The 13320-nt window shown below is 34.8% G+C and overlaps 1 protein-coding gene across 6 annotated transcripts in view; it reads right to left on the bottom strand.

Moving 5' to 3' along the window:
- Nucleotides 1–13320, bottom strand: part of LOC149774427 (protein kinase C iota type-like) — a 109365-nt gene that overhangs the window by 46753 nt on the left and 49292 nt on the right. For 4 of the 6 annotated variants that reach the window (XM_089945212.1, XM_089945213.1, XM_089945210.1 and 1 more), the window contains exons 10-11: nucleotides 9675–9716; nucleotides 3109–3123 (exon numbers count right to left, since the gene is read on the bottom strand). In XM_089945212.1, the coding sequence (XP_089801338.1) occupies nucleotides 3109–3123; nucleotides 9675–9716 (57 nt within the window). The remainder of the gene's footprint in view (nucleotides 1–3108; nucleotides 3124–9674; nucleotides 9717–13320) is intronic. The other 2 variants (XM_089945211.1, XM_089945215.1) reach the window with 1 other exon arrangement.

Genomic DNA, 13320 nt, shown 5'->3' with positions numbered 1-13320 from the left:
CTTCACATGACACCACCTTTTGAGTTCATTATTTAATCATGCCTGGTAAATATGTCAAACTGTATGCATGTTTATCTGTCTGTCTGTCTGTATGTATGTATGCATGCATGCATGTATCTATCTGTATGTATGTATGTATGTATGTATGTATGTATGTATGTCTCTGTGTATGAAAGCATGCATGTATACATAGAATTTAACATTATGTCAGCTCAATCCCTGATATTCTGTGCCAACTGAAAGTTAAGCTCTAAAAAATATAATAGTAAAAATTACATCCCACCCAAAATATAGACAAATAATTTTTAAAAATGTGAACTGGTAGTCACAACAAAAAAAGGCAACAATGTTAAACAAATAACCATTACAAGCCAATCAGTGCTTTTGTTGGATAATCTGTTGCGGCAGCAACAATTACCTGAATTTTCTCTAATGTAAATGACTAAAAACTGCAACCAACTTTTATATGAAGACTCCATTTCTATAAAACATTAGTACCAAGATTTTTACCCTTATTCAACAGATGTTTCTTAATCAAATTTTTCATGGAAAAGTAAAGTACAATAATAAATATTTTCAGCTGAAAACAGTATTGAGGATTCCTGAAAACTAAACAACTCTGCAGTTAACAAATGGTCTATAAAGATTGCTTTAGTTTCTGAAAGGAAATTTATGTTCCCAAGTAAGACAAAAATATTTCCATGAAAAATATCAACTGTAGCTGGTCAGTAACTAGTAAATTCCTAAGGTACTGAACAAAAATTTACGGAGAAGTAAACAAAATATCCAAAATAATTATTTCACTTAGTGACAAAACTGGTGTGTGTATGTGTTGTGTATGTATGAATGTGTGTTTGTATGTATGTAAGCATGCATGTTCTCATAAACATTAAAAAAAATGTATACTCAAGTCATTAATTTGCAAACAGTAGTAGAAACTGTAAGTGGAAAATATGCAAATTAGCCTGAGATCCTCACCTGGCCAATAGCCAAATGTAAAAAAAGTTGTCCAAGAAATATGGGCCAATAGGATGCCTTCTAATGAAATTTCTTCAAATGCTGGTGATTGCATAATTTATGAAAAGAAGTTTTTTCAATATTTCTCAAATTTTATTCTGCCAGAATGCTTTCTGTCATTGTTCGTCAAAGTTGTTTACCAAAAGTTGTTTCTGTTTTCGTATTTTTAGCAACAGTAGCCATATTTTGATGCTGGATCAGCATCATCTGTAGGAATTTAAAAGGCCTTCAAGCTGTGGCACAGATGTAAAATATTTGGTCAAATTCTATTATGGCAGTTTTTGAGAAGTTATTAAGGGCTTTTCTATTTTTAGTAACTACAACTATATCTGATAGCTGATCAGTATCATTTGTGACTGCTCCAATGGCCTAGTGGTTAGCGCATTCGCCTCGATCCCTAACCGAGTTATACCCACAAGACTTACAAAAATGGTACTAACAGCTGCCTCGCTTGGTGCTCAGCATTAAGAGGTAAGTGTTAGGACTGGTCAGCCTGGTGTCAGGATAATGTGACTGGGTGGGACATCATGCTACATGCCTGCGACATGATGCCCCAGTGCTAGGCATCACTATAATCTGCCACACTGCAGACGTCGTAGTGATACGACTGAAAAATTGTTAAAGCTATGTTAAAAATCCAAATCCCACACACACTGTATCATATGTATAAGTTTGGAGAAGAAATAGTTTTGAGGATTTTCTATTTTTCGTAACGATTGCCAGTAAATTAGCACAATTTTGTATAAATTTTTAAGGTTTTCAGGCCAGAGTGCTTTGAATAAAAAAATGTGGACAAATTTTGCTTTGCAATTTCTGAGAATTTAATTGATGGCATATCAGCATTATCTATGAAAATTTTAAAGCCAATTAGGTTAGAATGCCTTATGTTAAATTTGCTTAAATTGTGTTGGCGATTTTTGAAAAGTTGTTTAAAGGTCTATATATTTTTGGTTACTGTTGACATATTTAATGATAGATCAACATCACTTGTAGTGCATCATTTGTATAAATATGAAAGGTCTTTAAGCCAGGAGCCCCATCTGTATAAACCTCAAAGGCCTTTAAGCCAGGAGTCCCATCTGTATAAACCTCAAAGGCCTTTAAGCCAGGAGCCCCATTTGTATAAACCTCAAAGGCCTTTAAGCCAAGCTGCTTTTGGTCACAATAGCATTTTTAGTTTCACAAATAGTGGCCAAATTTGATGGTGGAATAGCATCATTTGTGAAAATTTGAAAGCCCTCAACCCAATAGCAGAATTCTTCTTGCCATATTTGGTCAAATTCTGTTGAGAAGTTTCTGAGAATAATTTCTTTCAAGTTTATCTAATTTGGTAATTGTGGGGTCATAACTGATGGCAGATCAGTATAATTTTTATCAATTTTGCAGTTCTAAATGGGTCAATTCTGTTGAACAATTTTTTAAGAAGTGAACTTAAAGGGATTTCTACTGTTGATAACACTGGTAAAAATATCTGACGAAGGATCAGCCCCAAGTGTATAAACCTGAAAGGTCTTTGTGCCAGGAGCCCCATTTGTATAAACTTCAAAGGCCTTTATGTCAGGAGCCCCATTTGTATAAACCTCAAAGGCCTTTATGCCAGTAGCCCCATTTGTATAAACCTCAAAGGCCTTCATGCCAGGAGCCTCATTTGTATAAACCTCAAAGGCCTTTATGCCAGTAGCCCCATTTATATAAACCTCAAAGGTCTTTATGCCAGAAGCCTCATTTGTATAACCTCAAAGGCCTTCCTGCCACGATGCCCTCTATGATGTTTGGTTGAAATTGGTTTTACTGGCTTTGGAGTGTTGAAAATAGCAACTGTTGACAGGCACAAGGCATAAAATGGAGGCTGGGCCATAAGATAATAACACTAGGCCTTATCTTAAGCTTAAAAATGAAACAAAAGCAATTATTTTCTAGTCATAAGAAATTTGCTGTTTTAATTAAACAAAATGATGTATGCAGGTCTATATTCTACAATCCCTTATACTAATATGCTATGAGGAATTTACCTACAGATGGAGAGAAAGACAGACAGACAAACAGACATGTATATTAAATTCTGGGTTAATAAAGGTACTAATATTCTACCTCTACTTGTATATTCTGTACATCCATCAGGTATGTCACAGGTCAAAGGTCAAGAGGTAAAAGAAAAGGAAAAAGAAAACTGTTAGGATGATTGTAATTTCATATACATGTAAATATAATATAAAAGTACATCATAAATAATTGAATGGTGTTCAAAAACAAATATGATTAATCTGCAATTTAATACAACTTCAGAAAACAGGGTCTTGATAAAAACCCTCGGCACTTGATACAACTTTCTTTATCTGGTCCCAAAATTCTTTCACTTGTTATCTGCAAAGTATATTCTCCATGTATCACTCACTCTTGAACTCTGAATTCACAACAACATTTGTAATGAAATATGGTTGCTGAAAAAATAGCCTAAAACCTGACCTAAACACAAAACCTAATCAAGGTGTGAGAGACATTGACTGTTTTCCCCAACACTGTCGAAAACAGGACCTAAACACAAAACACAACCTAGGTGTGAGCGATAGATTGATGGTTGCCTACAATACTGCCTAAAACTTGACTTAAACAAAAAGCCTAACCAAGGTGTGAGGGACAGATGGATGTTCTTCCATAACATTGCCTATAACTTGACCTAAGCAAAACAAACTTAACAAATGTATGAAGGGAAGATTGGTGGCTGCCCACAGTGTTGCCTAAAGCTGTACCTAAACACAACACATAACCAATGTGTGAAGGACATTTGGATGGTTGTCCACAACATTGCCTAAAGCCTGACCTAAACAAAAAAACCCTAACCAATGTGTGAAGGACAGATGGATGGTTGCCCACAATAATGCCTAAAATCTTTCCTAAGCGTGAAATCTAACCAAGGCGTGAGAGACAGATGGATGGTTTGCCCACAATACTGTTTAAAAAGTGACCTAGTCTAACCCAGGCATGAGGGACAGATGGATGGGTGGATAGACAAAAGTAACACTCTATGCTTCTATCACTGACAGAATGGGACATAAAACAATTTATGACCAGTAGCATAGCAAGAAATTCTGGACCCCCTGTAAAACTTACTTCTCAGGCTCCCTCCAATAACAAAAGCTGTTTGATGGGAATTTTGGGTACCCATAGAATCTGGCCCCTCTCTCCCTCCAGAGTTGTAGGGGTTGCTTGGTGGTTGCTATGCCACTGTTTGTGATCCATTAAGGTAAAATGCACTTAAATTATGTACAAATATCAGTTCTCTGTCCACATCATGTCTGCTCACAACTGTACCAATTAACCAGTATTGTCCCCAGACCACTCAGTCAGGGCAATGTGCTGGTTGCCTGTTAGGGCATTTTAAGTACAGCAAGGTCTCTTCTAAGTGCAATCACTGGGTAAATTCAAGAACACTGATTGCGTAATTCATACTAATTTCTCAAAAACTGCACCGAAAAAAAAATAAACTAAAAATCATGCATTGTATTTTCAAGCCCTACTTTTCTTTCTTGAAAAAGAAATTCCATTTTCAAAAAATGTGACCCTTTCTTTTAAAATGGTGGGTGGAATTTGCCCCTTAAATTTTCATATCCAGTCTATATCTGCACTCTGTAAAAGACAGGATTTTCAATTCGCTATTCTGGTCCAATTAAGATAATATTTACAGGTGAACAACAAAAGTTAACGATGCCAAATTCCCAAAACACACATATTGACAGTTACCATTATCACATGTATTATACCACCATATATTAAACAGTATGCCACCTAGGGAGGGGCAGGGTACAGTGTCCACCTAAAACAGGCAGAGGAAAATACTATCCAAGCTAATCAACTCAAAGAAAAGTAAATGAGAAATAGTACTGGTGGCAAAATATATAACAGTTACTAATTTTGATAATTAAACAATCCTCTGGAAGAGTTAATGCTGATATAGCAATTACACAGCCAGATAAAGCTGCAATTAGTAAGAAAATGAACTGAATTAGGTGTAAAGGCAAACTGAAGGCAAACTCACCTGAAATGTTTGAAGTGTCATTCTCATATAAAGCATTTATCAAATGATGAACCCATACTTAACAATAAACACAAGCCCCATTTTTAACCTCATTTTTTGTGAATATTTATGATGGATATCTTTGATAGCATACCCACCCCCTATTTTTGGCAAATATTTTGGCTAGAGCCCTGATTTTAGCATGGGATAATAATGAATTATACTATAGGCTGTTGGAGAGTGTTTGGTACCCTGATCTTACCATGAAAGAAATTCTAGTGTGTCTAATCCATTTAAATACAGTAGCCCTGTGATGCTAGAATGTCTAATCCATTTAAATACAGAAGCCCTGTGATACTGGTATGTCCAATCCATTGAATTACAGTAGCCCTGTGATGCTAGAATGTCTAATCCATTTAAATACAGAAGCCCTGTGATACTGGTATGTCCAATCCATTGAATTACAGTAGCCATGTGATGCTAGCATGTCTAATCCATTTAAATACAGTAGCCATTTAATGCTAGTATGTCTAATCCATTGCAATATAGAAGTCCTGTCTAAACAATGGTTAGTAAATTTTAACCCTTCAAAGACTGAAGTTAAGTTTTTCTGCAACAAATCTAACCTAGTTTTTCCGGAGTTTGAGTTTCAAAATGAGTTTCTACACTTTGTTCATCTCATCAGAAACACGACAGTCTGACATTCACTAACTCTGGTAGCTTTTTTATACATATTTAAAATATCTCCTTACATGCATCCAAAATACTAAATGTTTTGAGGTCTATTAAATACAATCTAGGATGGAAAACTTTAGAAAGAATATATCTTTCTTATATACGCCCTCTCCTAGAGTATGATGATATAATATGGGATAATTGTCCTGCCGCTGACTTATTAAGACCTCAAAGGCTGCAGCCTGAAGTGGGAAGAATTCTAACTCGAGTTACCCATAGCACTTCTACTAACGATATTTACAAAGAAACCAGTTGGCTCCCATTATCAGAAGCAAGAAAATTTCATGAACTTTGTACCTTGCACAAAATTGCATATGGTGTTTCTCCCTCTTACCTTCAAGATCTTTTTCCTCCATTAGCTGGACACAATATAATTTGAGAAATAAAAATTATTTTCAACAAATACATACTAGGCTAGTTATCAAATGCCCTAAACACTCGCATCTTGGAAATCTTCCAGACTTATAGATACTAAAAGATTTCAATAATTATCTAAGACAAATTATCTACTGGCATGATCTACTTTTAGTACCTGCCATGGAACCCCTTTATAAGTCCATCCCCATTCTCCGACTTTCTCTTCTTTAAAGTAAAACTGATATACTTATTTTGTATTAACTTTTCTACAATGATGAATTTTTTGATATTCATTTGTATTAATGTACTGTATATCTGCATAAGTATATACAAATACTGTTAGTCCATGCCACTTTTCATGTATATGTACTTACTTGTGTATTTAGGGGAAGGCTGTTGCTAAGTTGTGAGAACTTGTAGCCCAACCCCCTGTGTTGTACTATATGGCAAAAATATATATTTAAACCGCCATCAAAAAATCCAACTGAATAAAGAAGCTGTGATGCTAGTAAGTATAATCCATTTGAATAAAGAAGCCCTGTGATGCTAGTATTTGAAAACAGAAGCCCTGTGAAGTTAGTATGTCTACTCGATTTGAATAAAGAAGCCCTGTGCTGCTATTATTTGAAAACAGAAGCACTGTGAAGCTAAGATGTCTAATCCATTTGAATACAAAGCAATAACAACGGTGAATATAGTACCAAAAAGTGAGAATCAGTTTCAAACAATGTACCTTTACAAAAAAATACAAAGCACTATGAGAAAAGTGTGCAAAGTGAAAGAGAAGTATGTTCATCGTAGAGTTTTTGCAGTGGCTGAAAACTATTTATCAGGCTTATGATGCAATCATAAACACAGCTCAACAAATGTAAATCTCCCTCTCACTCACAAATATAGCCAAACAATTGTAAATCTCCCTCTCATTTATAAACAGCCTAACAAGTATAAATCTCCCTCTCATTCATAAACATAGCCCAACAAATGTAAATCTCCCTACCATTAATAAATATTGCCCAACAAATGTAAATATCCCTCATTCATAAACATAGCCCAACAAATGTAAATCTCCCTCTCATTCATAAACATACCCAAACAATTGTAAATCTCCCTTTCATTCATAAACATAGCCCAACCAATATAACTCTCCCTCCCATTCATAAACATAGCCAAACAATTGTAAATCTGCCTCTCATTCATAAACATAGCCAAACAATTGTAAATCTGCCTCTCATTCATAAACATACCCAAACAATTGTAAATCTCCCTTTCATTCATAAACATAGCCCAACCAATATAACTCTCCCTCCCATTCATAAACATAGCCAAACAATTGTAAATCTGCCTCTCATTCATAAACATAGCCCAACCAATATAACTCTCCCTCCCATTCATAAACATAGCCAAACAATTGTAAATCTGCCTCCCATTCATAAACATAGCCAAACAATTGTAAATCTGCCTCTCATTCATAAACATAGTCCAACAAATGTAAATCTCCCTACCATTCATAAATATTGCCCAACAATTGTAAATCTCCCTCTCATTCATAAACATAGCCCAACAAAAATAAATCTCCCTCCCATTCATAAACATAGCCCAACAAGTGTAAATCTCCCTACCATTCATAAATATTGCCCAACAAATGTAAATCTCCCTCCCATTCATAAACACAGCCCAACAAATATAAATCTCCCTCTCACTCTCTAACAGTGCATTTTTTTTTAAAACAACTGAATGTCAAAAATGTTAATTTTCTGTACAGATAAATTTCTCAGAAATACTCAACTAAGTTTGTAATTGGAACCATTAATCCATTGTAATTTGCCTCATAAAACAGAAATGGCCATAATGTACATTTCCTAATACAAAAGAGAAATTTAAAGACATATGGTTTGTCAAGACCTTACACTTTATGTACCAACTATTGCAGATCCAAATAGGTCACTATAACCAACAATCAGCAAAAAGCAATGAAGAAACAAATTGAGTTCTTACAGTGCAAGACGTACAATATATCAGAGGTTCTGAAACTCTGGTACAGTCACCACTGTGTGGTCTACAAGCTCTATTCAAGTGGTCCATGGAAAGGTCAAAGAATAATCAAGAACCTGAACTTTGCTAAAATCAATTTATAAAATAAGTTGAACAATGTCCAGCTTTGGTGAGCAAAGCTGGACATTGTTCAATAATCTTCATAAATTTAATATTAAATCATTACCCATTTAAGATTCTGTTCTGGTAGGAAAAGGCTTTGTCTGTTAGGAGGCCATCATATGTCCATTCTTCTCTAAACAGGGCTGAGTTTATTTACTCTACATGCTAACATTTAAACCATGTTTGCCATAGATTGGGGTACATGTCATATGCCCCCTCATGCTCTGTCCATTGACCGACACCCTTTAGTTTATTTTTAACAATCCCTGTGGGGTAAATTGGCAACATTCAGGCAGAAATAACCTTTTTCATAATGGCCCCTGTGCAGTCGATTAAAAGCAAAATGGACATCAAAATGTGGCTAATGATAGTATTACAAAAAAAACGTTCCAGAAAGCAGGGTAAGCAAAATTCCCATGGTCGCAAGCACTGCACAAAAATTTTATAAAGTTATTTGTTCCAATTTGATTAATGTCAAGTGATCTGTTAATATACTGACTTATCAAAAATACGAAACTGCAAACACTATATGTAAAGTGTGCCAACTATGTTTTATATATATAAAATATATATATATATATATATATATATATATATATATAGATACATGTATGCACACACACACAAACAAGAGACCCCATATTTGACCCTGCCTTTTATTTATCAATGTCAATACAGGGTGCAGGTAGATCCATGGACACACAGTGATCATTATATCAAGATTTTACGATAGTGGTCTCAACGAAAAACAGCTTAACAATTATCAAATTTACTGCAATCATTTTATAGTCTTCACATTTGTGATTCAACCAGAAAACCAAAAATATTAAATGATTTTTAAAATATTTTGATAACCTGTTTCACTATCTATTGGCAGATTCGATGACCAAAAGCATGTTTAAACATTAACTCAGCAACTTAAGCAACTGTAACTATTTTCAAGATCTTACAAAGCTCAACTTCTTTCTCAAATATATGTGGCAATCTGACAAGGAACAAGTTACAGATTTTCAACATTTTTCATGCAAAAATAAAAAAGCAGTTTCTAAAACAAAGCTCAAACAATTATGAAAGTGCTATTTCATTGGAGTAATTGACATGGGTCGGAAGGCAAGACTAAACAATTTCTGTTACGAGTTGACATTTTTGTGGCAAATTACTTTTTATATGACAGACATCAAGGAAAAATTGTGTCTGTTAGATGTGGGTTTAAATGGAACATTCCATCCAACTATATGTCCTTATTAGTTGAAAAGTCCTTCTGCTTCCTTGTCAGAGTCCAATAAATTAATGCAGCAAAACTGAAACAACATCTGAACAGCAAAAACACTCTGAATACAGAAGAAAAACACTCAGACAACATGCTACAAAAAGAATGCTTTTTAACAAAAAATACCTCAGATGCGCCAGGCTCATCTGTTGCAGATTCATTCCTTTCCTTTTATATAACAGATCATAAAAATTTAAAAGGTTAACACAAAATAATCTGTGCCTAAAGTCCAGTCAAAGAAAAATGGGGGGGGGCAGAGAGGGGTAGTAAGAAGGAACTTTTCCATACTTCACCACCCATAAATCTTTAACTGGACTGGCCAGCAAAATAACACTTCAAACAGTCCAAACTAACTTATCACCAGTAATTAATTTAAGTAAAAGCCATCATGCCCCTCCATTACTGCCACCATGCTGGGAATGCCGATTCTTGATACAGATTCATAGAGCAAGTTCTGCAACTTTCTTACTGAGAAACTCTAGCACTAAAGTTATTGAATTCTTTGTAGAATGATATGATTCGATATGATTTAAACAAACAAAACATTACATAATCATTTTAGCACAAGGTAGACTTTATAACAAATATGTTGGGTTTTTTTCTTTTGTCTCCTCAAACATGCTGTATATAAACATACAGCCTGAATTAAAAGCACATGCTTATAGTTTTTCAAAGTCAATCACATTCACCAAACTTCATGCAATGTAATGTACAAATGTTTTGAATAATTTAGTTGTTTGGATTCTGGATGGTGCTTGATAAGAATTACATTTATGTACTGGCCATCTATTGCTTCACCCAATGGAAGGCTCATTTTGAGAAGACATTATTTAAGCAGTTTTTCTTTGTTTAGTAAAAGCAGTCATATATGATGGTAGATTAGCACAATTTGTGTAAACCTGAAAGCTTTCCAAGGCATGAGTTTTTCTTTGTTTAGTAAAAGCAGTCATATATGATGGTAGATTAGCACAATTTGTGTAAACCTGAAAGCTTTCCAAGGCATGAGGTTTTCTGCCAAATAGAGTCAATATCTTTTGAGTGTTTTTGAGTCATCATCAAAGATTTTTCTATTTTTAATAATTGTGGAAATATCTGAAAACAGATCATCATCACTTGTGCAAATGTTAATGGCCTCTGTCAGTGTGATGTCTGCCAAGTTTGGCTGAGATTGGTTTAAAACTTTTTAAGAGGTCAAAAATAGTAATTATTGACAGATGAATAATGGGCAAAATAAGATAAATGCTGGGGCATTCCATAAGCTCCCCTTGCCTTATGGCCTGGCAAGTTAACAAGAGGCCCAAGTTGGGCTGATACCACTCACTTGAAAAGTGGATATATGTTAGCTTGTGAATGCAAATTCACACATTTTTAAATGTAGTCGGTAAAGAAAAGCTATGGGGTATATCATTGCTACAATGTCTGTTAATGATCTGATATTGACAGTCTGATTCCCCTACTGGAATCATCATTATTAAGCCTGGATCTTGCTAATAATCAAAATCATTTCAGATAATACAAACTTACATACTTACTTATATGATCAGAAATATGGCCTCTAGAATGTTCAATACCTCAGCAAATTAGACACAAGCTCACATCATTAATATCTCAGAATGTTGCTCACACCTGAACTCATCTGGGATCTCAACGATATGAACTTACATATCAAATCCCAAACAAGATCTATTCCGAAATATGGCCCCTAAAGTATTCAGGAAATCAAACACTGCTGTGATCTTGATGATTACAAACCAAACCGGTCTATATCTGATCAAAAATATATCCTCTGGAGTGTTCATAAGCTCAGCCAATCAGATACAAGATCACCTCATGAATATGCATGGTTCTTGCGCATAATGAAGTTCATCCAAACTTTTAATGACCTGAGCTCACATACCAAAGCTGGTCAAAAAAATCTGATCCATTAAAGCCATTCACAAGCTCAGCCAATCAGATGCAAGATCACTTAATTTATTTAACATGTTGTTCACAATCAAATCCTCTGAGGTCTTCCTGATATCAGCTTACATACCAATCTGATCAAAATCTAAACAGAAATAAAGCCTACCAAGTGTTCATAAGCATTTATGACAGCTGACGCACTTGACAGACATGGGACAAGAGGCCATACCATAAGTTCATTAGGAATGGTGTGCTAAAATCAAATCATTGAAGGAAAATCTTTCAAAGTGACTCTTCTACTCAATGTAAAATAAATTTTAAAACCCATAGTACCTTATTTGCCAGCCAATAAGTTGATGCCGAGTGTAAGCTGAAGCAGCAAATTTCGCAAACTTTCCATCCTTCATCCTTATATAAGTCGATGCTGACTATAAGACGAGGCCAGATCAACACCTCTGATTGTGTTTTTCACTTCGTTCCACAGAGTTTCACCATTTTTATCCTACCTGTAACTCAGTAACCTTTACAGTCAGGATCATTAAATGTAACTATAAATACCTAATTTGGTTCACAAGAAGTATTTTAAACATATTATGTACTTTTAGCTACATATAATGACACTGACCCGAAAATGTACTGAGTTACAGATAGGATAAAACTCGCAATGCTGAGTGGAATTAAATTATAATAACTTCCGGTTTCATAAATATTAAAAGTATCACTGTAAACTATTTCAGATTACCAGCTATAGGGAAATTGCATCATTAATACTAAAATGCATTTCCGGAGTTGGGGAAGAGATACAGAGAAAAGGATGCATATTTATTCCATTGCATTTTTCTTTTTGCACCAAGTGATCAAAATAAAATATGATCCAATAAAAGAAAAAGAAAGAGAATGAGAGAGAGAGAGAGAGAGAGAGAGAGAGAGATTTCAGCTCTTCATGGATTTTTTTGTTCCTTTTTTTATAACTTATTGCCCCCATGTTGTTGAAGCTTTTGTCAAAGAGAGAAACCATTAATAAATGAAACATTAAATGTAAACTATGAAAATCCACATCATACTCCTTCATGGTTTAAATATTCACAATAGTTATATCCATATAGTCTCCATTAGGTTAAATCCCAAGAATGACCAGTTTGCATGCTGTCTAATTTTCTTTGCAATTTTAATAACCTCTCAATTCCCAACAATTAAGATTTTGCTTAAAGCGCATGTACTCTACCTGTACTTAGGCGGCAATTGTTCAAAGTGCATGTACTCATCCTGTACTTAGGCGGCAATTGTTTTTGATCTTTGCTCATGCTAGCTGTACTTTAAATTGGTGTTGGTTCTGTCAGCATGTTCAAAAATGTCACTGGCTGTGAAATTTATAATAGTAACCACCTGGCATTTCTCTTAACAATATGGTATGACATTCATAGTACCCATGGGTAGCCTCATTTCCCTCTTGGTAGCCTCGCTAATCTGATCTGGTCTGCAGAATCTTGACCTCAAACAAGTGTTATCTTGGAATGATTGAATACAGCCATAGCATATTTAATTAGCATGTAAATACCACTACAAACCCATGTGATTCTTGTAATAATGGAAATGGAAACAAAAATTAGAAGGAACTGCTTAACTAGTGGTATTAATCGATAATGGAATATGGTACTGCACTTGTGCACAAGTAAAATCAGTCATATGGTAAGTGAACAATAGAGATTTACAATCAATCTGTCTGCCTCTCTCTCAATGGGGCATACAGATTATTTGATCATTAGGTGCAGAAGAAAACTGTGATGGAATATGTCTTTGCCATGCTTATTCATCTTCTAACTTGTAAATTCTAATGCACATACATGTAATTAATTTAAACAACATATAT

This window comes from Sinohyriopsis cumingii, unplaced genomic scaffold, assembly GCF_028554795.1.
Source record: "Sinohyriopsis cumingii isolate HCF-2022 unplaced genomic scaffold, ASM2855479v2 utg000229l, whole genome shotgun sequence".
Lineage (NCBI taxonomy): Eukaryota > Metazoa > Mollusca > Bivalvia > Unionida > Unionidae > Sinohyriopsis > Sinohyriopsis cumingii.
Note: the sequence above shows the minus strand (reverse complement) of the source record. Positions and strands in the feature narration are given on the sequence as shown.